Source organism: Macrotis lagotis, chromosome 1 (genome assembly GCF_037893015.1).
Source record: "Macrotis lagotis isolate mMagLag1 chromosome 1, bilby.v1.9.chrom.fasta, whole genome shotgun sequence".
NCBI classification, from domain to species: domain Eukaryota; kingdom Metazoa; phylum Chordata; class Mammalia; order Peramelemorphia; family Peramelidae; genus Macrotis; species Macrotis lagotis.
This window is the reverse complement of record NC_133658.1, coordinates 735,091,521-735,118,030: the sequence shown is the minus strand read 5'-3', so window position 1 is coordinate 735,118,030 and position 26,510 is coordinate 735,091,521. Positions and strand designations below refer to the sequence as shown.

Here is a 26,510-nt window from a genome sequence, read left to right as displayed (position 1 = left end):
AAGGAAATGGAAAACCATTCCAGCATTTCTGCAAGAAAACCCCAAATGGGGTCATGAAGATAACTAAAAAATGACTGAACAATAGCAACAACCAAAACAAACCCCCTCTTCCCTCTCGGACCCTCACTAGTTATAAAAGAATTATAGAATTAGAAGGGATCTCAACAATCATCTGGTCTGACTCATGTTTGTCCTTCATTTTTGAATAAGATCATGACATCAGGGAGGTGATACCATGACAAGCACATGAATTGGATTTGAGTGATTTTCTATGCTACGTTACCAGTTTCACTTTCTCCTCCAGAGACATCTGGCTTCAGTGGCCAGATAGATACAGATAGATATAAATCAGGATGACTGGAGATAACCTGGATGTGAGCCAATCACAGTTAAGTGACTTAACAGTCAAGTTCTGAGGCCACATTTAAACTCCCATCCTCCTGATTCCAAGGCCAGTCTCTATCCACTGTGCCATCTAGCTAGCCTAGACTAAGAGTCCCTCCTATAACATACCAACAAATCATCATCCAGTTTCTGCTTTAAGACTCCCAGGGGCGGGGGTGGGAAAGAAAACACTATCTCTCATTCTCTTTTTAGCAGCTCTAAGTGTGAGAAAGTTTGTTTTCTGGTTTATTTATTTTTAAGGATTTTAAGCCTAAATTTGCTTCTTTGCAACTTCTACCCACTGTGCCTAGTTCTATCCTCTTGGGCCTAAAGGAAAAAATTTAGTCCTTCCTCAGTTGATAGGTCTTCAAATATCTGAAAATTTCTCTAAACATATCTAGTTCCTTTAACCAGTCTTTCTATGGTATGGCATCAAGGTCCTTCACTATCCTTGCTACCACCCACTGGTAGCCTTAAACTGTAGGGTGCAAAAGTAAACACAATACTTCTGATGAGGGCAGAGTACAGACAGTGCAATGTTCCATTCTAGAACTTTCCCAGAAATTGAAGTTAAGTTCAGAGACCTATATTCTCAATGTGTTCCTTTGACTTTTTTGAAATCAAGATAATATTTTCCCTTCTCCAAACTTTTTTGTCTCTCTCCCATTTTCCATGATCTTTCAAATATCACTGTTAGTAGTTTCTTAAGCAGGACATGAGGATGCAGTTTTTCTGGTTCAGGTAGCTGGAATTCAACAAAGGGTGCCATGTGCTATTACTATCTTCTTACTTATCTTGAGAGAAAAATTCCCATTAATCTTGTTCTGTTATTTATAGTATAAAGATCATTCTTCTTTATAGAGAAAAGCAAAACAAAATTAGGACAGAGAAGTTCTACCTATTCTCTGTTGTCAGTTTTCATCATCTTATCCACTCCAAAGGTCCAATAATATATTTAAGCCGCCTTTTATCCCAATATGGTTTAAAAAAATATAAAACAAAACCTTTTTTATTGCCCTTAGCTGAACTCACTAGCCATAGTTCTTTTTTAAAAGGATCATGACACACTCAAATTCATTTTCTATAATCTGGTCTTGTTTCTATCTTCTGTATACTTCTTTTAAAAATCTAAGTTGGTGAATGGATGATTGATCATTTAAATTGGCATCTTTAGACAAACCCTGCTTTTCTTTTTCATTTAACTTATTTTTCTATTGCTCTTTAGAGGCTCATTCTTAAGCATCTCCCAACATTCTTGGGCTGACTTTCCTGAAAAATTTTAGTTGACGGATACTGCCTATTGTTTTTCCAAACTCTTGAAATTTGTTCTGCCAAAATCTAGAGTATATACCATATTATTCCTAGATTCCCTCTGCTATTTCTTCTTTCTATTGGTAAAACTGTATGGATGAATATTTTTCAGTATATATATATAATATATATATAAAATATACATATATATATACACATGCATATATATATTTATATACACATACACATGTAAAGTAGATATATACATGGAGGAACAGGTGAAAAGATTGACCTGTTTAGGAAATAAAATCATCATAAATCATAAATGATAGCTTTCATGAAGAAGTACATGCTTGAATTTTACTCCTAACTTTACTTTTGGCTTAGGACAACTGTTTAGAATATGATGCTAAGAATATTAAGTTCTTTTCCTTCTAGGTTCACTTCTGTCTAATTGAATTATTTTCTTCTTTTTGATTTATATAAGATATCATATGAATAATAAGATGAGAACTAAACTTTTTCCCTTCTCAACCTTCATGACTTCTCAAAACATGGATTATGCAATACAGATAAAGCAATTTTAGCTACCTCCCATAGTCTAGGATTCTAGTATCCAAACAGGATAAAAGACTCAACAAATCTGAGAATGATAAAGACTTAAGGAACTAATAGCAGAGAAGACTAATCCCAACCTAACATGCTCATTTAATATCTCCACTGATCTCAGCAGCCCTATAATCTGGACCATGAATTTGGAACAGAATTCAATTCTATAACCCTTCCCACACCTCTCCTTCTAGTGTTGTGGACCTGAGGATTGAAGTAGAGATCCAAAAGACAGGGATTTCCTCAGGCTATGATAACAATTGAAGAGTATTATAGCAGCAAGGAATAAAAATGCTCTGTGCCACCTCCAAGCTCAGTCAGAAAACTGAGAAACAGGGAACTGAGTTATGCCATGAGTATGTATGTGTAGGGACTATGTGGTATCCCATTATGCCTAAGGGAAGGAGTTGAATGTTCAGCCCAGAAGTTTTGTGGCAGAAGTCTCTTATGGCGGATGTCTCTTGTGGCAGAGATCTATATTGGTGAACCATGAATTGCAAGTATGAGAGTAGGCTGGGATAGCTTTGAGATCTAGTTCCTGGAAAACTGCCAAAAGAGAGGGAGCTAGAAAGTAAGCAACAGAAAAAAATTTAAAAGTCTAAAACAACCAAAGATCTCAGAAAGAAAAATACTCAACTCAAGATCTTGAACATAAGCAGATGAACAAACAGTGAAGACATTAATTACATAAGGAAAACAGGCCTGCAGATTAGGGAAATTAGAGTTCAGACATATATGAATAAGAATTGTAAGACAAAGGAAAGTGAGTCAGTACTTGATGAAGTAGAATATCTCGTGAATTACCAAGAGAACACAGAACCACAGGATCTTACTGAATGATTTAAAAGGGAAATAAAGATTGTGAAGACAGAATTTATGGCCTAAAAAGCAAACAATTGGTAAAAAAAGCAAACCAAACCAAAACAAAACTTGAATTCATAATGGTAAGCCTCTGTAAAGAAAGAAAAGAGGACAACTGATTGCAAATGCAAATACATATGAACAAAGAACAATACTAAAGAAGAGAAGCAAAAAGCAATGACATTGAAAGAAATCATAACCACCATAAAGCAAAATATATTGTTCTAAAAAAATGGGATGTGTAGAGACAACTTAAATATTATGGGGCTCTCTGAAGAATACAAGTTAAAAAACATGAACATAACACAAGAAATAAGAGAATTTCTGAACAGAGAAGATAAAGCACCAATCAAAAGAATCCACAAATTACTTCCAGAAAAAAGAGCAACAACAACAACAACAATGAAAACAATTCTTTGCTACAAGCTCTAAAGTACATAATGGTTAAATTTAAAATTCTACTGATAAACAACCAATTCTGCAAGTGACTAGGGGAAAGAATTTAAAATATAAAGGAAGGATAATTCAAATAACACAAGACTAATTTGCACTTACCTAGGGAAGGGAATAATGTGTTTCAAAGAATAAGGAGCTCAAGACACAGGTCAACCTACCTATTCTATACACTTGAGACTAAACATAAAAGAAAAAAGATGCAAGTAAATAAAAAGCATTAAAATAGTCTTAGAAAGAAAACCAGACTATAAGAAATTATTTGTTTCTTTCTTCTTTCTAGATATAGCTCTAAAGTTCATTTTTTTAAAGCTTCAATAATTAGTGTTCTCTCTCTCTCTCTCTCTCTCTCTCTGTCTCTCTCTCCCCCCCCCCTCCCTCCCTCCCCCCCCCCCCCCCCCCCAGTAACACCTATGTTCCATTTGGTATATCATCTCCTTGGTCAGCAAAACCATCATTAGAAAAAATGCTTTCTAAGCTTAGGTTCTAGTGGTCAGTAATGCCATTTCCATGTTATTTATTTAATGTATAAATGTCTAAAATATAGTATAAAAGTTTCAAGAGAAATATTAGGACAAAAGGGAGTTGCCCTATTTTTATGGTTTATATGACTGGATTTGTGAGAGCTCTATGTTTGAAAACCACCACATTCAAACACATATATAGAATACAGGCAATTTCAGTCTTAAAAATATTTTCAGAGGAGTTATTCATCCTCCAAATTTTTTCATTAGTTCAGTCACTTCCAGCTAGCGCACAAAGAGAAGGAATAGAACGATGCAAACATGGTTGTGTCATTTGCCATAAAGTAGACTTGTAATCTTCCTCTGTCATTATACCAAATTAAATCGGTCCTAGAAAAGTTTGGGAAGACTGAGTCATGGAGAAAGATGAATGTATATTTGGCCATGTGTCCCTGAGTATATCTACAAGCCATATTTAAGTGAATGATCACTTTTGTTATAATGCAGTTGCCAAAAGAAAAGATTGGGGTGGGCAGCTAGGTGGTGCAGTGGATAGAGCACCAGTCCTGGAGTCAGGAGGACCTGAGTTCAAATCCGACCTCAGACACTTAATAATTATCTAGCTGTGTGACCTTGGGCAAGTCATTTAACCCCAACTGCCTTGCAAAAAACAAAAAAACAAAAAAAAAGATTGGGGTGATTGAATTTTGGAAACTACACAGTCTTTTCTTTTCTTTTCTTTTTTTTGGCAAGGCAATGGGGTTAAGTGATTTACCCAAGATCACATAGCTACATAATTATTAGGTGTCTGAAGCCAGATTTGAACTCAGGTCCTCCTGACTCCAGGGCCAGTGCTCTATCCACTACACAGTATTTTCAATTATCTTAAATTGCTTGTTATTACAAAGGCTCACATTTTTAACATTAATATTCTACCCAGGATGCCATACAACTGCGAATACCTGAAACACTAAGAACAGAAGAATAGAAATTACACATATTCAAAGGGCAATAAAGGCAAATTCTGGATATAGGCAGTATGCAAGGTGCTCCCAATGACATGGATGACATTGTATTAAAGAAAGAATATTCCCATGACTAATATCCTCCATTATTTATAAATTTATAAAATCCACATACTTTTATACCTTATTGTGTTATGAAGGTGATTTTAAATTCTCAAAAACACAAAGCTGGATTGTATTGGTGGTCATCCCAACAATTTGCTAAATTTTACTCAGGAAACTGAGACCTGGAGAGACTAGGTGATTTGCCTAAGATCACAGAGGTAGTAAGTAGCAGATGTGAACTAGTGATCACAGAGATCACCTTTTGAGATCCAAGAAATCATAGAAAAGCCTTTTATGCCAAACTTAGTCCAAACTTCCATTTCCCTAATGAGGAAAGTGAGACCCAGGGAGGTTAGGTAATTTGTCCATCAGAACATGAGCATGTGTGGGTCCTACCATGCTATGAAGGAAGGCCTATATAGTTCTAGCAGTTGAGTTTCATTGTTGGATTGGCCTCCTTAGGTTCAAGAGAAATTCATTACTAAATGGTTAGCTGCAATGGATACAGTTTTTTTGGTCACAGCAAACTAGGAAATCAGCTCTTATTATATATAGATACTGTAATCTGTATTGGTGGTGAAAATACCACACTGATGAAATCACTGATTCTTTTAAGTCTTTAAGCAAGACCAGAAAAGTAAGTGGGCTGATCATCTAGCTAGAATGAAAGAAAATAAATGGGTGACTTTATTAATATTCTGGTTCTTCCCATAGAAAAGCAACAGAATGGTTTCCAGAATATTGGTGAGGATATTCTGGGGAGAATTTTAGGCAAACTATGGAAAAATATGTGCAAGAATCATAAATTAAGAAAGGAGGTTGAGAAAGTAGAGCTAGACTGAGACAGTGATACATTTTGGCTGTGTGAACCTGGGCATATCATCTAATCCTTGTGTACTAGGCAACTCTCAAAGGCAATAAGCAGCAAGGAAGGTATAAACCTTCACTAGTAGGGAAAGTCTCCTCATCTAGAAGATCCTTATATTAATGAGATAACAAGTCCAGTTCTTATTTCTATCCCAACAGGACAAAAATGCCTGAGGTGGGAGATAGAGATTAATTTGTAGCAGTGAATAGAATACTATACTATATCAATGAAATCACATTTTTTCCAAAGTATGTCAAATATTAGCAATCTCCTTAATCCCCTTCCCTCTAAAATTCAGAAAGAAACATATAGGATACTACCCAAGCTACTAAAAAGCCCTAATCTACTCTGTAGAACCAACTGCACTGGATAGTAGGTGACCTGTCAACACATCCCCTTCCCTTCTCCCCTTTATGCTCCTAGCATGAACTCTCAGCAGTCATTCTTCTCTTGCTCTGTCCTTGGCTAGCTGTATGACCCTGGATTGCTTGGCCTCTCTAGGTCTCAGTTTCATCAATAAACTTGATGACCTCTGAAGGTCCTTTCAGATGATATAATCACATGATTCTATGATTTTGAGACCCTTACATCACTACAATAGCTGAGAATGATAGAATCATAGATTTAAGAACTGGATAGGAATCTTAGTGGTCATCTCATCATTATAAGATGAGGAAACTGAGGGCTAAGTAAAGTTAAGTGATTTACCTAGGGTCACAGAGGTAATAAATTTTAACCAGAGATCATAGAAATCATTGCTTATGATCACAAAGATCATAGAAGAGCCCCATAGAGCATTTAGTTCAACTTCTCATTTTGCCAAAGATGAAAATGAAACCAAGGAAGAATAATAGGTGATTTGTTCAGAGACATACAGATACTAGGGTTTAATGTGAGATTTTAATGTAGAGACTGTGAACCCAGAACTAACAGCTCTTATGCACAGTGACTAGCCAATAGTAGGTGTTTAATAAATGGTTACTGAATTAAATTTTATTGAATATCATGTTTCCTTACCCATGTCCTCTGACTTTAAATATGGTATTATTTTCATTGTACTACATTGCTCTCTTTACATGTGTCTGATTGTTATTCTGTTCTTATAGGATATTTTTTCCAAAGTCGGTACTGTCTAGTTGGATAGGATCTGAGAGTTCAAGTCCAACTTGATTATTTCACAGATGAGGGCTCTGGGACCCCCAAAAGGAGGTTAAAATGCCTAACATCACAAGTTAGTCCGTGGCAGAGCTTAGAACCCCATGTCTCCTGACTCTCAGAACAGGGTTCTTGCCACCATCGTGGTGACTTGATTATTTCTGGAGCTCTTCTCTGGAGCATCTCCAACTTCTCCACATCCCTTTGAAGATGGGAGAACTAACATTGGGCAGTATTTTTGTCCAGGTTGGAAGAAATATGGTTTAATTTAGAGGCAGAGTGATATAGTAGAAAGAGTATGGTCTTCACATTGGGAGAGTTCTCAAATTCAAACCCTACTCTGGAAGTAGCTGGGTGAGTCATGGCTATGTAGTTTCTCTAATGTGAGCTTTCCTTCATTTTAAAATAGGGACAAGAATACTTACAGCAGCCACCTCACAGAGTTGTGAGGATCAAACAGAGATGTGCAGATTACGTGCAAACCTTAAAAGAACTCCATGAATGTCTATTGTAATTATTTGCATCATAGTGAAGGGCTTCGGCTGCCACAAACACAATGATGTCATTCACTTGGCAGATGTCAGAGAAGTAAAGTGTGGAGCACCATTTGAACATAGGCATACATTTTTATACACTGTGAGAATGGAAAGGTTCCAAAGCCACATCAAGCATACTCTGCACTGAGTGGGCATAAATAAGTAAAACAAACAAAATCAGCAAGTCCTGTGAACATCAATTTGCAGACGGATTTCCTTTACTAACTTCAGAATGAACATATAAGTGCCAATCCCACAACCTAATATGCAAGTGATCAGATTTTTAACCCATAATGAAGGCAATAAATCTGGTTAATTAGTATGATGAATTTTTGAAATGAGAGGTCAAACAGTAATAATTTAAAAACAAACGTACTACACCTAAATTGAGGACTATGAGGTCCAGGAGAAGGGCTAGTAGAAAGCTAAAGAAATGCTAAGATTTTCCATGACACACTAAGTCAGAGAAAAGAATAATAATTTGAAATCTGCTTGACATAAGGGTGGTTGGTCATTATGGATAAATTCTTCTCAAAAGTGTTGCTCTTAGAACAAAGTTTGACTGTAGCTCCTTTACCATCAGTCACTTTGCTATAGTTCAGGGACATTCACCTAATTAAGATCAGTCAGAAACAGAGAAAGGCTGAGAGGCATACAATTATGGTTGGCAGATGGACACATGACACTTATCTTTCTCTTTTCCTTCCTGATAGTTTTACATTGAAAAAAGCTCATCTGATTTATTTTTACCTTTCAGCCATGCTAATGGCCAGTTTGTTAAGGCCCAGAAGGCCTGACAGTGAGGATTTAGATCGAGACTTGTCCAATAGAAGGATTGGTCTAATCAGGGTTAATTCAATTCATTGTAGTCCCAAGAAACTGAGCAAATCAGGTGAATGACCTTGGCTTATAATATACTGCTTCACATTTCTTCATAAGTTACTTAATAAAAACCTCTGCTTGATTTCACATAGTATCCCCTTCAGTTAGACTGTGTGCTCAAAGGTAAGAACTGTGCTTTCCCTTTTTCTTTGTGAATGGGGTATAGGCAATGCTTGATAAACAGCAGGGATTTAATTGATACAAACTGAATCTGGAGCTATTATTCCAGCTAGGGATCTCTGGAAGGCAGATTTGGACATACACAATTCTGAATCTTTGACCCAACACTATCTCTTACCAGATTAAATGGACTTCTCTAAAGATTGGAATTGGACTGGTCTAGTGAGTTGAGATGTTTTTAAGTAAATTCTTTTCCATACTATTTTTTCTGTCCTTTCCTTATTTAAAGTGTGATTGATATTTAGATAGATAGAAACTTAGGCTAAGTGGCAGGGACAAGATTTGAACCTCATAGAAAATAACCTTTTCATTCATACTACCTTTAAAGAATAGGATTACAACTATGCCAATGGAAATATTGCCTTTTCCTTTCAGCAAAGGATGCTAGGACCCCTCATTCACCCACAAGTATGCTGGGGCTCCTCTGTGCCCTCCCAGGAAATAACTATGAAAGACACTAGGGAAAAACCTAAACCTGGCAAAGAGATAAAACATGTAGGAGGATAGGAATGGTGTGGGGGTGAGGTCTGAATTTTAAATGGGCATTCCTGTCTGAAGAAGACAAGGTCTTGGGAGAAATGAAAGAGAGGCAACACAATGCAGTAGAAAGAACACTGAATTAGGAAAGGACCTGGATTGATATTGTTGCTTTACCACTTTATGACCTATGTGAACTTTTATATTCTTTACTTGTCAAAAAGGGGTAATGGCAGGAGAGTGAATTTGATGATTACTGAGGTCCCTTTCAACTCCGAAAGTCTTGCTCCTAAGGTTTTATGAACAATTAAAGATATGTCTATTTTAAAATGCAGTAAACTTTCTTGTCAGATGCCTAGGATTTATATTCTTTGTATATTATCTCCCCAGCAGAAGGAAGAAAGGAAATAAGCAATTATTTACCTAAAATGGGACAGTTACTATGTGAAGTGCTTCACAATGATTTCTTTTGATCCTCTTAACAACCTTGGAAAGTAGGTATTATTATACTATATAATTTACAGTTGAGGAAACTGTGGCAAAGATTAAATGATTTCTCTAATGTACACAAATAGTAAGTATCTGAAGTTAGATCTGAACTGAGGTCTTCCTGATTCCAGCAACTAGGTTGTGATAGAACTATAATCCCACTACTATAGCAATACAATGTCCCCACATATACCTGTATATATGTATAAATTTTACTGCTATGGTATGAATACATCCATATATACATATATATGTATATATGCTCTGGTTATGTTTATACATTCATACTATATGTGGAAGTTACAATAGTAAACATCTCTATAAGAGAAAGTCCTTTATAGTCAAGTATCCTATATTAGTCAGTCTTCCCCTTGTTGAAATCAAGTTAATCAAATGAGGAGATGGGGCGGGGAGGAGGGTGAAGTATGCTAAACAAAAATGTGGGAAGAAAGTTATTTAAAGTCTATTCACTTTGTACCTAAAGGCAATAATGGGGGAAAGAGATGTAATTTACTCTGATTGTTTGGCAGAAAGTACTACTGTATCATCAGGCAAAAGACTTGGCTGTAGTCCCTGGACCATGGGCAACTCTAATCCTTTTGGACTGGTAACAATCTCAACTCTGTGTCTCTGCAAGTGTGCACAAGACAATGGGGGTTTAGAGTAAAAGTATCACCCCAAACAACAAAAATAAAGGTTACTTATTACCAAGGAAATAAGAAAAATTGTTTATTTGTTAGAAAAAAATTTTAAAGTACTGAATTTAAGTGCATAATTATTTCTTACTGATTATTTTTCACATAGATATCCTTTTGGCCCACCCCAGCACCAGACAGGTTTGTGAAAAACAGAAGTAACCTTCCATTTTTTAGCTTTAAAAATGTCTAACAATTTGATTATTCACACAGAGGATGAATTTCACTGGTCCATTCTTTATTGATAACAGAGGAAGCACATGAAAATATGTCTGCATAGGGGTGGCTAGGTGGTGCAGTAGATAAAGCACTGGCCCTGGAGTCAGGAGTACCTGGGTTCAAATCAGGTCTCAGACACTTAATAATTACCTAGCTGTGTGGCCTTGGGCAAGCCACTTAACCCCATTTGCCTTGCAAAAAAAAAAACAACCTAAAAAAAAAGAAAAAAAAAGAAAATATGTTTGCACACAGAATCTGCAGTGAAATGACTACTGAGGTCCCTTTCAACTCTAAAAGTCTTGCTCCTAAGGTCTTATGAACAATGAAAATGTGGAGGAGTTCAATCCCTATATCTAAAACATGAATTATCTCTGTGTTTGTGCTTTGGAAACTTTAGAGTGCCAATACATGTTAGTGCTTACTGTTCTTATATTCTATTTTTTTTGGTTTATTTATTTTTTATTATTACAATAATCTTGTTGTGGGAGTAAACATAACCCCCCCCCCCCAGAAAGAAGAGAAACCTCAAGAATAGTGAGAGAGAGAGAGAAAAAAAAAAGTATACTGCAGTCTGTGTTCAGATTCTAAAAGTTCTTCTCTGGGATGAGTTGCTTTCTTTATCATAAGTCCACCAGAGAAGCTGCTTCAATATTTTCCCCACTATTGCTATAACTAGCTGTGTTTTCCTCCATGCTATTCCATCCCACTCTCATTTATTCTATTCTCTCTATCCTTTCATCCTGTCCCTGCTCAGGAGTGTGTTCTATCCGAGTACCTTCTCCCACTCCCTTCTATCACCTATTCCCCCCCAATTTCCCCTTATCCCATCCCTTTCCTCTCATTTTTTTCCTAGGGTAAGATAGATTTCTATATATACCCTATTGGGTGTGTATGTAATTTCCTCTCTGAGCCATTTCTGATAAGAATGAAGACTCACTCATCCCCCCTCACCTTCCCTCATTCCACTCCATTGCAAAAGCTTTATCTTGACTGCTATGTGAAATATCTTAGCCCCTACTTTCTCTCCTTTCCCTTCTCCCAGTACTTTCCTTAATCACCCATTGATTCCATCTTGTTACTATATTATACCATTATTTTCAGCTCCTTCTTGTGCCTTGTCTAAATACGCTTCTTCTAACTTCTCTTATGAATGAGAAAGTTCATATGAGTTATCAGTATCTTTTTTCCATACATGAATACAAACAGTTTAATATCATTAAATTCCTCATAGTTAGTCCTTCTTGTCCTCCCTTTCTATGGTTTCCCTGAGTTCTGTACTTGGAGATCAAAGTTTCTGTTCAGCTCTGAATGTTTAAACAAGAAAGTTTGAAAATCCTCTGTTTCACTGGAAGTCCATATTTTTCCCTGGAAGAGGATGTTCAGTTTTTCTGGGTAGTTAATTCCGAGTTGTAAACCAAGATCCTTTACCTTCCTGAATATCATATTCCAAGCCCTATGAACCCTTAATGTAGATACTGCCAGATCATGTGTAATTCTGACTATAGAGCCATGGTAGCTAAATTGCTTGTTTCTGGAAGCTTTTAGTATTTTCACTTTGACTTGGGAGTTTTGGAATTTGGCTACAATATTCCTGAAAGTTTTTCCTTTTGGGATCTCTTTCAGGAGGTGATTGGTGAATTCCCTTAATTTCTACTTTTTCCTCTGCTTCTAGTATCTCAGGGCAATTTTGCTGCATTATTTCTTGAAAAATGAAGCCTAGGCTCTCTTCCTGGTAGTGACTTTCAGGTATCCCAATAATTTTTAAATTATCTCTCCTGTTTTTGAGGTCAGTTGTTTTTCCAATGAGATATTCCACATTTTCTTTTAATTTTGGGGCGATATAGTTTTATTTCTTCCTGATTTCTTACAAAGTCATTGGCTTCCTTTAATTTCATTCTGCATTTGATGGACTTATTTTCTTCAGAGAACTTTTTTATCTCCTTTTCCTGCTGGTCAATTCTGCCTTTTAAGAAATTCTTCTTCTCATTTGCCTTTTGTGCTACTTTTTTCCATTTTGGTCATATTCTTCTTTTTTTGTTTCTTGCTCATTTCCTCAGCCTGATTTACCACACTTCCAAGACTTTGAGGGGTTTTGGACAATCCACAGGGATCTTAATTCCTCTAAGTTCTTATGAGAGGCTCTGACTTCTCTCCTGCCTGTGCTCTGGTATGTGGATGACCACAGGCCCTCCCCTCTGCCCTGGAGCTCTGAGGAGGGTCCCTGCTCGACTATGGTAGTATGGGAGCCCAAACTGCAACCTGGATCTGAGTGTGGGCAAACAGCAGAGTTATGTCCCAGGGGGAGTAGAGAGACCTCTGCAGTCTCCCCCAGCTCCCTTACCATCTGTGGGTTGAGAGCTCTGGAAGTACTGGGTGGCTCCACTGATTCCTGTTGCAGGTTCTCACCACAGGGCTGCTCTGAGTCCAGTGATCCACTCTGTACTCACTCTGGTGTGGCAGAGTTCTCTCATCCCCCTTCCATCTGTCCCTGGTGATCCCTGGACCAAGAGGTCTGAAGACTGCCCCCTCTTCCACAGATCCAGATACCTGGCCTGGCAGTGCTGTGCCATGGCTGCAGCTCTTTCCAGACCCTGGTCCCAGTGAAATAGACCTTTATTGCAGAACTTCTAAGTTGTCTTGGACTGGGAAATTGTATCACTCAGTCCTTCTGTGGGTTCTGCCCCTCTACATTTTGGCTACAGTCATAATTTGATAGCTTTTGCAGTTTTTTTGGGAATGAGTTTCTGGGAATTCCTGCCTTCATGCCACTATCTTGGCTCCACCCCTGTTCTTATATTCTAAATATGACCTTGCCAAAGTGAGATATCTCTTTACAAACTATATCTCAGCTTATATAGACTTGTATTTATATGTTTGATCACAAGCTAGCAACTCAGATTATGTACAAAAGGGACTTGCAGAGGAAACTTTTAAGGACCCCTTCTGTTTGTCATGCAAGAAAGTGTTGATGAATACATTTAAAACTGTGGAATATTTGCCAGCAGCTATTAATACTCTGTAGGCATTAAAACTGTTTACAATATTATGGTCCTAAGGGAAGAATTTATGACCAAACAAGAGCTGGAAAGGATCATGGGAAGTAAAATAAGTAATTTTGATTACATGAATTAACAAAAATTTTATGCAAAATTAGAAGACAGTAAATGAAAAAATTTACAGTTAATTTTTCTGATGAATACCTCATTTTTCTAATATACAGGGAACTGAGTCAAATACATAAAAATATGAGCCATTCCTCAATTGATAAATGGTCCAATGATATGACCAGATAGTTTTCAGATGAAGAAATTAAAGCTTTAATAATAGTCATATAAAATTGCTCTAAATCACTATTGATTAGAGAAAATGAAAATTATAAGATATTATAAGATTGATTAACATGATAGAAAAGGAAAATGACAAATGTTAAAGGGGATGTAGAAAAATTGAGGCACTAATACACTATTAGTAGAGTTATCAACTAATCAAGCTAATCTGGAGAACAATTTGGAATGATACCCTTAAGGTTACAAAACTGTGCATATCTAATAATATCATTATTAGGTCTCTATTTCAAAAATTCAAGAAAAAAGGAAAAAAGGAATTATTTGTACAAAAATATTTATAGCAATTCTTTTTGTAGTGGCAAAGAATTAGAAATCAAGGGAATTCCCAACAAATAGAGAAAGCCTGAACAAGTTGTGATATATGATTGTGATGTAATAGTGTTGTACTAAAAGAAATGACAAACAGGGTAGTTTCAGAAAAACCTGAGAAAACTATGAATTTATGAAAAGTGAAAAACCAGGAGAATACTGGAAACAGAAATAGCCATATTGTGTGGATGATCAATTGTGAAAGAATTACACTCTGATCTAGACAATGACCTAGGATAATTATTAAAGGGCCTGTGATGATAAATTCGTACCACCTCCAGAGAAAGAACCAACAAACTTTGAGCAGATTGAAACAGACTCTTTAAACTTTCTTTTTTTGTTTTATTTTGCACTTTGTCTAATACAGAAATATATTTTACATTCCTACACATGTATAATCTAAATCATATTGCTTGCCTTTCTCAAAGAGTAGGGAGGAATAGAAAGGAAGGAAAGCATTTACAACTCAAAATAAAAAATTGAATGTTAAAATTGTTTTTATATGTAATTGGGAAATATTTAATAAAATAAATAAAAATAAAAATTTAAAAACAATGTTATGGTCCTTACTCTTTCAGAATTCAGAACTGTCAGTGTGAATCATGGGAGCACGAGTTCACTGCTCTCTATGGCATATCTATGGCATTTCTGTTGAAAGCAATTGGGCTTGTTGTCTGATAACAGTTCAAAGTTCCAACTGGAGTTCCAACTGGCTAAGAGTGAAAGTCATAACCCCCATGAAAGGGTTCAAGACAGTGCCGAGAGTTCTGTCCTGGCAGCAAGGGAAAATGCTAAGATTTCCATGTCAACAGAATAGATCAACAGTAATAAAATTGACCAAAATGTTTCCTTGCTCATTCTTAAAAGCTCAGAGACCCACACTGTGTTTTCACATCCGTGAATTTAAATTCTAAGTAAATTTTATCCTGTATTTTACACAAACAACTGTCATGAACTAGGGACTGGTTGGAGATAGGAGCTTGACTCTGAAGAGGAAGTTAATAGTTTTTAGCCTTTGAAAGTCTAAGTGTTTTATTTTATCCCTGATTCTTTTTAAACTAGCAATGAAGAAGACTTTATAGGAAAAACAAGAGAACTGGTAAAAAAAAGATTTTTCTATAGCATACAGTGTTGATGCTGTTTGGTATAATTACCTATTTAGAAAGTATAGCTCCCTTAAGGGATTTACTAGCATTACCTGAATGCATCTCATTTTCTCTGGCTGGTTGGTTATATAGTCCATTAATGAAGAATTTAAATATACCATCTTCTGCTATAATAACACCAAGCACTAACTGAAACAGAGATCATCAGAAGATAAGTGGTTCACATACAATAGAATGGCAGAAAAAGTTTTGAGACTGCTTTGAAAACTACAAAAAGTCATGGCAGTGTTTCTTTTCAAGAAAGGATGATGCATTTATTAAGTGCCTACTCTAGGGGCTTAAAAATACAACCTAATTAATCTCTTACACTATAAACCAAAAATTTTAAAATTGTTAAAGATCTCAGGCAGTGGAATAGATGTGAAAATAACTATAAGGTAGTTTTTTGATCTAAGTTTATGATCAAAGGATCATATATAGGTTTAGAGCTAAAAAGGACTTTGGAGGCCATTTGTCTAACATTTTCATTTTGCAGATGAGTAAATCTGGTAGTAATCAACACCAGTGAGATTTGAATACAAATCCCCTGATTTCAGAGTCAATTGTTTTTTTAAATCACATTTCCTTTATCTGTAATCATACCAAAATCTCACCTTTTTACTTCTGCATTAATTTCTTTAAAAATATCAATTATTAAAGCCAATCTTTATTTTTCCTAAAGTTGGGGGAGGATTCTAAAAGCTTATATGTTTGTTGACTCACAGATACAGTGGTCATAAAATTGCTAGGAAAAGTTTGATTCTTTGTGGCAAAATTTACCTGACCTTTCTAGTTGATTTCAGATGTGGGGAGCCAGTTCTATCTCTGACTATTGTCAAAGATTCTCAGCTGTCCTGGGTCTTTGGAAGTTTACCATTCCCATCTCTCATTTTCAATTGCTAAAACTCAACTCAACCTTAAAGTCCCAGATCAAATATTCACTTTTCTATGAAGTCTTTCCTTATTCACTCTCTCCCTTTGCATTCCTCTGGACTCATGCTAGGACAAAAATGATTTCTCCCTTTCAAATCCAACTAATATGCTGTACTTCTTTTACATATTCTTTATAGTCTATTTTGCATTATAATTATCATGAAATTCTTATTCCCTTTATTAGATGAAAACATTCTTGAGGTCTGATAACTTCATTTTTCTTCAATGCCTTTGCCATAGTTATCAACAAATGTTTGTTGAATAGATGAACAAATATTTTAAGTTTCAAGCAGAGAAAGAGATAACATTTTTGATATATAAAAATTTTCCCCTGGGACTTCCTGGCTGATTTTATTGTGTTTTCATGTTCTTTAGGAAACAGAAAGACTCTGATAATCAAGACACACTTGATTTGACTCTTGTTCCTTCCTTTTGCCCTCAACACTTTTATCCCCCCCACCACTGTGAGAAAGCCTCCAGATATGTTACAAGATAAACAATTAGTCAAAATGGTTTCATAAACTTCATCAGAGGTATCATAAATTTTTAAAGGATTCCCATCTGAAAGTTACAATGAGGGCAGTTAGGTGGTGCAGTGGATAGAGCACTAGCCCTGGAGGCAGGAGGACCTGAGTTCAGATCTTGCCTCAGACACTTAATAATTACCTAGCTGTGTGACCTTGGGCAAGCCACTTAACCCACTGCCTTGCAAAAACCTTAAAAAAAAGATACAATGAAGGAATATGATAACTGGAGAGAATCATATCTTCTGGGTGTCCTAAAACACTGTCAACACTGGCAAGAAATTTTGGTCACTGTAAGATAATGGCTAGCACTAAAGAATGGAATCAGTTTGACACATACTCTGAGGACTTGAATCCATTCATTAAAATGCCTGAAAACATGGTTAAGAATGAAAACCAAATTTAAAAAAACCCTTTATTTACCAGTATCCTCCTAAGTATTTTTCAATTATCTAGAACCACATAGACAAAAAGTGGCCTGCACAAAGTCTAAGACTTGTCTTAGGTGTAAGAGAGAGTTAATTCACTTTATTAACTAGAGCCAAACCCAGCTGCAGTTTACTTGACCACTGGCCAGTGTTATGACAGCATTTAATTCCTCTTGTGTCTAAAGAAAGCCTTCCTGAAACCTAAAGCCAGTTTCATACACATCCTCCACTGAGTGGTCTTTCAGTATTTTCAAAAGGAGACCAAAATTATTTTTTAAAAAAAAATCATCACCTTTTTACACTTGCCAAAGAAGTGGCAAATCAATGAGTCTAAAGACTGGATGGCATCAAGACAGGAGGGTATTATTCAAAACAACTCTCTAACTAGAAAGAGACACTGCAGTATGATACCCCTTTCCCAAGAGCTCTCCTCTAGTGAAGGAATGAAAATGATGAACAGCTCTTCAATGCCCCAGACAGCAGAATTCCAATATGGGAACATGACTACATGAGCATGTGACTCCATTAATGATCTCATTCAATCACTCAGGGTAAAGCCTGTGTACTTCATGAGCCTAACTCCATAGTATTGTTTTACTCACAGCTAGATATTAATGTCACATTTCAAGACATCAATCAGATCAGGGAAACAGAAAATGGTAAAATAACATGGGCTAAGTAGAAAAACATTTTTGAGACAATTTGCAAGCAAAAATGAAATTCTATTTAACACTTAATTTTCTTTGCTTTGGGAACTGTGGGTCCTATACATCAGAACAGATATTAGTCACAAAGCAATGCACTGGCTTGCATCCTAACCCCATTCTAATTAAAAAATAAATTCATCCTATTTAGCTTTTTAATATAAGTCCATCCTCTGAAGTCTTTCAGGGTGGGCAAGAGTCAATCAAATTTCAACTCAATTTATAGACATATAAATTAGAGTCAGTAACTGTATGTACAAATGTGCATTATTACTTAGTGTGAAAATCCATAGGCAAGACACTGTGATGTCCTTACAAAGGGAGTGGCTTTTGTCTCAGTCAATTCCTCCTTGTCACCTGTCAGTCTCACTAGGTTAGAAAGTTGTCATGGCAATTGATTGCAGCCCCACCAATTGTTTCATTCAAAAGCTCAGAAAATTTTACATAGAGTTATATATCTAACACGTATACAAATATATATATATATATATATGTATATATATATATATACACACACACACACATATAAATTAGACTAAATAGCATTAAAATCAGAGGGTTGACATATAAAACAAATACAGGAAGCATCAATGCCTTATAGAGTGGCTGATATTGTCATATATGATTTCCTCCCCTCCTTTTTAAATCAAATTGCATTTTATCAAAATATAATAATTTAAGTATATTTGATATATTCCATTTTACAAAGTACACTTGCTAGGAAAGTTCTTTTCACTATTTAACCCAATGTCTTTATCAGTAAGTGTGATGTTTTTAAATACTAAGCTATTTCTTTGATCCTTAGGGTTTGGTTAAAAACCTGAAATGCATTTTGATCTCTTGTTTTCTCATTTAATTTTACAAGGCAAAGATATTTTCCAAAGGAAGCGAATCCTAGTGCTACAGGCAAGTTTCAGCTTCATTCTTATATCCAGAAAGATAAAATATTCTATGATCGAGAGGATGTCAGAAAATTCTTAAGTATAAAACTGCTATATTCTGAAAAAAAATCAGTCATTCACAGGAAGTAAATACAACAGTCCTGTTCCTCAGAGTTGTCATGCCATGATTGATACTTGGCCAACATTCCTTGGAGCAGCTCCAGGAATGTCAGTTTGGACCAGGGCAGTCTCAGGGACTGCTTTTCATTATCATCATTCTAGGACTTCAGTGCCAAGGATGCTCAGGCAGACAGGGAAAAGTTATCAGAAGTCTCAAATATGTTTGTAAGAGAAGGTCTTAAAAATCCATTCACTAGGTGCAAAATATGTAATTTTTAAACTAGTTGGAAATTTTATATCACAAATACCCCATTCCACAATGATGTGGGATAAGAATTCTGGTTAATGTTCTGGCTTTTAGCCCTGATATAGAAGCCATATTGTCAAATTTCAAACAAATAAATCCAGTAAGCAGTTCATATTTATTCTCTTCTTCATGATTCAGAAAGCCACTCCAGACTTCAGAATGCTTTTATGCAATTATGATGAACCTTAGCTCCCATGGTTCAGAACCTTAGCTATGTGGCAAATGTGAGAGCTGAGGAAGTTTCCTTTTCAGGTGAGTGGATATGTTTTTATTATAAATATCAAAGACTTCACATATCATTCAATTGGCCCAGACAAATTCTGAGGGATATTTTGCTTCTTGGCCTTTGCTTTTCTCTTGATGGAGGCAAGTAGCAATAGTTGTAATGGCTGTCAAAGATAGTAAGTAACAAAGAGCACACTCTGGAAAGCATGTTTACCCACCAGGAGGAAGCACTAACCTGTCCAGTCATGTCTGGAGCAAGGGGGATGACGGGCCAGAAGGTTGAGTAGACTCCAAAAAATACTAGCCAGAGCGCTATGCTTCCCCAAACAGCCAGGTGACTAAACTAGAGAAGAAAATACAATAAAGAAAAAAAATGTCAATCACTACTCTCTCAACTCTGGTATTCCTCTCCCTTCAAGTAAAGTTCTTGAAGATCTTGGCCCTGCTTCTGTATAACTTTCCATTCTCAAGCCATTTTAGTTATGGTTTCAAGTGATAGGTGACAAAAGTAGAAATGATGATGATCCTGCACATATTACACCTTTCTCACAACCATATTTCCAGGATGGCACTGCAAGGACTATCCACCCCCATTTTACAGCTCAGGAGATTGAGATGTTGTGATGTTAAGTGACTTGTTTCTAGTTACCTAAGCTATTAAATGTCAGAGTGGGGATATGAAAACTAGTCTGATTTTAAATCCTGCACTTTCTTCACTGTACCAGGATACTTCTAAGAAGGCCAGGAAAATGAACACAGGCTTGCATATATCAATATTCAGGGATTGATTATTCAATTTGGAGCATAATTATGCATTTTTGTTCTTGTCTAAACACCTAGTAATGGACAGAATTCTTGCCCTGTAGTCAGGAAGATTTGAGTTCAAATTTGACCTCAGACTCTCAATTCATCTGTAAAATGAGCTGGAGAGAAAGATGGTAAACCATCTCTTTATCTTTGCCAAGAAAACCCCAAATGGGGCCATTCAGAGTCAGTTTTGAAAGATATGACTAACAACAGCTCCTGCCTGCTTGAGAGTATTGTAAAATGAATTTCTGGATTCCACAACCAATGAAATCCAACATTTATAAAATTTCCTTTTTCTCATTAAGTACTAAGTGGAAGTTTATGACCAGAATAGTCCTCAGGTTTTAGGATAATTTTGCGTCAGCAACTACCAAGATAGGAAAGAAGAATATCTGGTAGAAATTAACTTTAGATTATCACTAGATGAAGGAAGAAATTTTTTCTAGAAAGATATTTTACTATATTTCTCAGAGAAAAATATTAACTTTGTTTTTAGTACTGATACTAAATAATAATGCGGCTCTAAAATTCATAAAGTACTTTCCATCATAAGCCGATGAATGAAGTAGCACCCCAATTATTCTCTTTATTTTACAAATCAGAAAACTGAGGCTTAGAAGGTTTTATTCACTTATCCCAGGTCATATGGTACAAATAAAAGTTGGGATTTGAGCTTGAGTCTTTTCTGAGTAGGAGAGAGCTCTAAAGTTTTCTTTATAATACCAGGTGGAAAAAAAGGGGTAAAGCATTCATATGAATAATTCAATTAGCTAAACATTAGTTCAGTCTATACATTTAAGGATGGAAAAAGTGTTAGATTTGGGGTCAGTGATGGGTTTGGAATCACAGCTCTGATACTCACTAGGTAAATAAAACAATAGCCAAGTCATTTCTTGCTATGAACCTTAGTCTACTTATTTGTTAAAATACAGACTATACAGTTTTTAATACCTATATATAACAGGGTTTTATATATATATATATATATACATATACATATATATATATTATGAGGTTATGAGGAAAGTACTTTAAAAACTCTCAAGTACTATAAAAAATGTTATTTTAATTTTTGTTGATGTTCAGTCATTTCAGTTCTAGCCAATCTTTTCCCATTTGGGGTTTTCTCGAAAAAAGAGATTATAGTGGTTTTTGCCATTTCTTTTTCCACCAGCTCATTATACAGATAAGGAAACTGAGGCAAACAGGGTTTGGACACATAGAGGGACTTCTTCGGAACTGATTGGACTAGTCTCTATCGCAAGGATTCTATGAATATATTTAGGAACATTCATGTATGGATTACAGTTTTCCAGCTCCTTCCAAAATGTAGGGCCAGATACAGGGATTAATGGGACCAAGCCAAGCAGGAGAAAATATAGTAAGCAACCGAGGTCAAATTTGAACTCAGGTCCTCATAACTCTAGGGCTGACATTTTATCCTCTGCATCTCCTAGCTGCACTGTGATTTTAATAGTTGCACCTGATTACATAAGATCATGCCTAAAATTAAGCACTCTATCAACAAGTGCCCATAATATACCAGGCACCATGCCCAATTCTGGGAATACAAAGACAGTTAAGATCCTTCTCTCCAGAAGCTTGCATTCTCTCAGAGGAGGTAACATATACATAAGTTAGTATAAATGACATATATGAAAAAGAAATGTGAGTTAATTTTGGGGGAGCCACTTTAAGAACTGAGGCAAGGATCACAAGAAGTCTTAAGTGGAAGGGGCACTTAAGCTTAGGTCTGAAAGAAGCCTTGGTTTCTAAGAGGTATCCTAAGAGGATGAGGAGAGAAGGGAGTGCATTCCAGATGTGGGCAGCCAGGATAGAACACAGAGGCTGGAGATGGAGCCTCACACACTAAAGATAAAAAGGCCAGGAGACTCCTCAGCTAGATGAGCCTTTGACTCTTAGGCTACCTTTCTTTGACTCAATGTCTCGTATATTCCTATTTATTTATAAATAGTCTCTTATAAGTTTCTTGAGGGTGTGTGTGTGTGTGGCCATTTACTCTTAGAGTAGCCCTTAGCATATAGTAGTTGTTTAATAAATGATTGTTGACTAGTTGGACCTAGGAGCATAGGAAGGGTTAGAAAAGCAGGCTGAGGCTAGGCTTTGAAGGGTTCTAAAAGCCAGAGATGTTTGTATATGATCCTAGAGGAAATTAGGGAGCCCATGGGTTTGCTGATCAGGGAAGTAACATGGTCAGACTATGCTTTAGAAATAGTGTCCTTTTGTAAGTGTGAGGAGGATGGACTGTGAAGTGCTCAGACAGACTAGTGACAAGGAGAGAACAGAATGATGTCTGCAAAAATGCAAAGAATCTCTGCAAAAAAATGCAAAAACAGGAGAGAGAAGACAATCTGTTACTACAAAAGTAGTCAAAACTACTTGTGGGTGTTTTGATGTGAGGCATATGGTGGGGGGGGGGTTTAATAGACCACTTTTCAAAAAAAAATCCCTGTTCCTCCTCAAGCTGACTTTCCATATTTAGATCTACTGAGCTGAGAGTCTTGGTCTCCTGGGGATGGGCTCCATGTAACTAATCTACCTGATGATGGAGATGAGCATCAGCCAAAAACTGTGAACTTAATACTTTTAAAATAAGGTGAGGGTCTTCACTTGCTGACTCTTACAGCTGAAATAATAGGTACTTTGCAGTTCTAGGCCAGCAGGACAGACTGGCACTGCACCTTGGGCAAAGGCTGTCCAAATGGTGGACACGGAGAGATCTGACATATGGACAACTCAACTGCCCTTCCCATGAAAACATGCTCTCATATACATATAGTAAAGGATGGAGGAGAAGAGTCTTCCTAATTATCAGGGTGACTTGAGAATATAAACATATCTTTTTCATAAATGGGAAGCAGAAAAGATAGTTAGGGACAACTTAGAAACTGAAAAACTGAAATTGATCTTTACCTGGATTAGTGAGTAATGTTTTTAACCAAAGGGGGATAATTATAATTATTATCATATGTTCATAATCCTGGGAGAATTTAAAGCTATCCAACAATCACAAATGCAGCAGATCTCCAGCGTATGCCCACTGTCAGGAATGGGATTCTTTTGGCTACCTAATTATCATGACTTTCATCCTTCACCAGATAAAGAGAAGCACTGGAATTCCCTGATTCCCCAGATCCTGCAAGGTGGATGAGGACATTCACAGGATAGGAGAAGGTATTGGGAAGGGCTAGAATCTATATTTTCTCTTGGTTGTCTTGGTCCTATGTTAATCCCTGTATCTGGCCCTGTATCTGCTAGGAGCTGGAAAACTGCAATCTATACATGAATGTTCCCAAATAGATTCATAGAATCCTTGTGTTAGAGACTAGTCCAATCAATTCCAAAGAAGTCCCTCTATGTGTCCAAAATGGGGTTCTCAATGAACAGAGATTTTACCTCTTCTGAGATAACTCATTCTCCTCTTGGATGGTTCTAATTTTTTAGCAGTTCTGTTCATGGGAAGCCCAAGTTTAACCTTTTTAATTTCTGTCTTTTTCTCCTAAGTCCTGTCCTTGGAAGAACAAATCTTATCCATCTTTCACATCAGCAGTCCTTTAAACAGTTGAAGACAGCTATTATATTCCATCCCCTCTCTGCAGAGTTTTCTCCAATAAATAACCTTAGTTCCTTAACTGAATGCTATACATATAAATTTGAGGCCCTTTATAATCTTCACTGCCTTCTTGAGGCTGACAAAATCCTCCTTAAAATTTTTAATTTAATTTATGATTTTTTATTTTATTATAATAATATTATCATTACACAGAATCTAACAAAACTTACCAATCAATAAGTTATCCAGTTTATCAATAACTCATCTCCAGAATATTCTTTTTTTTTAAATTTTTTCTTTTTTTTTTTTTTTCAGAATATTCTTAACATTTGGTGACTTGATCATATTGCCAATATGCCTAGGGTAGTGAAACACTGGACTAGCTACCAGATCTTTTTTTTTTCTTTAGATAACTGCTATGTAGGCATGACTCCTTTGTATCCTCATGAAGTGAATTTCTTGTATAAAACTAAATTTACCTTTATCCCTATCAAATTTAATTTTAAATGCACTCTGATACTCTAGCTTGTTCATAATCATGCACTGTCTCTCATTCAGTATGTTAGTTAATATTCCTAGCTTGGGCTCACAATTCCTTTGATAAAACAATATAGTATATTTATATATCATGATACTGTGGACAGAAAGTCATCCCAATTAAAGTCCCAAGCTCTACTGCCACCCCTGACACTAGATGGTGCAGTGGATAGAGAACCAGTCCTAGAGTCAGAAGGATTTGAGTTCAAATATCACCTTAGACAGTTGACACTTACTAGTTGTGCGACCTTGGGCAGGTCACTTAACCCTTATTACCTCGCTTCCAGATCCATCTCCAGTCATCCTGATTCATATCTGGCCACTGGACCCAGATGGCTCTGGAGGATAAAGAGAGGCTGGTGACTTAGCACAGCTCTCCCTCAATCAACTCCAATTTATGTGCTTGTCATAGTATCACCTCCCTGATGTTATGATCTTCTTCAAGAACTAAGAACAAACATCATCAGCTGTGTGATTCTGAGCAAGAGACTTAACCCCTCCAGGGTTGAGTGCAATTTTTTCTATATCAATGAAATCACAAGATCCATCCTCAAATAATTGAGAAGCCTACAAATTAAAATATAACAATTTCTTTCTGGATCTGAGAATTCAACCTTTTCAGGAACTCTGTAGTATGGAAAGTCTTTATATTCAATAATTTCTTTTTCTATCCATTCTCTTTACTGAAATATTACTTGAAGTATTGAGCCTAATATGTTATCGCACAGGATATGGATAAAAGACAAGCAACCACATATCTGAAGACTATATCAAACTTAGGAAATGAAATGGAAATGGGAAATAAAGAAGGGGGGAAAAAAGTAAAAGAAATGAATATAGTCAAATAAATGTGAAGATATGAAGATATCAACTTTATTAGTTGCTTTTGGAATACACACATTCATATTATTCCCCAAGCAGTGAGGCCACAAATCAGTCAGTACTCTTGGTACATTATTAATTGCCTCAGGGAAAGAGTATGTGGCAAGCTATATAATCTAACTGTTCATAGGTGACAAGCTTGTAAAACCTGATTTTTCCCTCACAATATTCAGTGTACCTTGGCATAGAATGATGCCATGTTAAATTTCATTATTTTATTTAATATAGATTTCAGTTAATGGAATGTTAAATGAAGTCTATTTCAAATGCTAGGCATGCAAATTGAACAACTGGAAAACTTTAAATGGGAAATAAGCTGTGATCTAGATCAACATGCAACATGAAAATGTAAAATAGAAGTTTTATTTGTTACTCAACCTCCCCTGATTCTCAATGAGAAATAACAGCATATATGACATAATGGTGTTGGATAGTATGGATATACCATACAAAAGAGGTACTTACTTTTGTCCAAGCTCTTGTCTCTAAACCAGCTTTCAGACAAACAGTAACAACAACATACTGTGGAAAGAGGAATGAGTCAAAATGTGTTCTTGCATTGTCAAATTTCCCCCTTAGAAATCATCTTGTCCCTAGATTCCTTCACAGTAGTCTCAATGTTGGAACTACTTCAAAAAAATCTGACTGCTGAGGAACATAGGGTTATATTTTCCCCCACCCTAGTCCACCCAACAAAAGGTTTTTAACCTTGAGTAGCCTCCTTCTCTTCTGACCAAGCTATCATCTCAAGACTTAGGTATGAAATCATACCAAATTTGTTTATTTTATTTCTACTTGTTCTAGTTAAACACAACAGATCATTTGGAGTGGTGGGGAAAAATACCCAAGGTTTTTATTTCTTTGGATATATAAGTATACACATTTTTGCTATTATGTGTACATATATGTAAGTTCTCAGACCCTGACCTTTTACAAATAATTGGTCAAAAATCACAACCCATAAATTTTTGTTCTTCCAATATACATCAAATGATAAAAAACACAATAAATCAAAACTAAATAATCAGTATTGCTCTTTAAAAGAGTGAGGTCATAATAACATTAAGAATAACACATCTTAAACACTGCATAAAAGGGAGTATATTGAAAGACTTACCGTATAAACAATGTTTCCAACAAATAAATAGTCTACAACGTGACCATTTGGAAATGGTGCATCTGAAAAAAGTGAAA

The 26,510-nt window shown here is 36.1% G+C and overlaps 1 protein-coding gene across 5 annotated transcripts in view; it reads right to left on the bottom strand.

Moving 5' to 3' along the window:
- Positions 1–26,510, bottom strand: part of ATP8A2 (ATPase phospholipid transporting 8A2) — an 865,734-nt gene that overhangs the window by 159,156 nt on the left and 680,068 nt on the right. For all 5 annotated transcript variants that reach the window (XM_074216189.1, XM_074216185.1, XM_074216187.1 and 2 more), the window contains 3 exons: positions 26,434–26,495; positions 25,782–25,838; positions 19,752–19,859 (listed from right to left, as the gene is read on the bottom strand). In XM_074216189.1, coding sequence (XP_074072290.1) covers positions 19,752–19,859; positions 25,782–25,838; positions 26,434–26,495 — 227 coding nt within the window. The remainder of the gene's footprint in view (positions 1–19,751; positions 19,860–25,781; positions 25,839–26,433; positions 26,496–26,510) is intronic.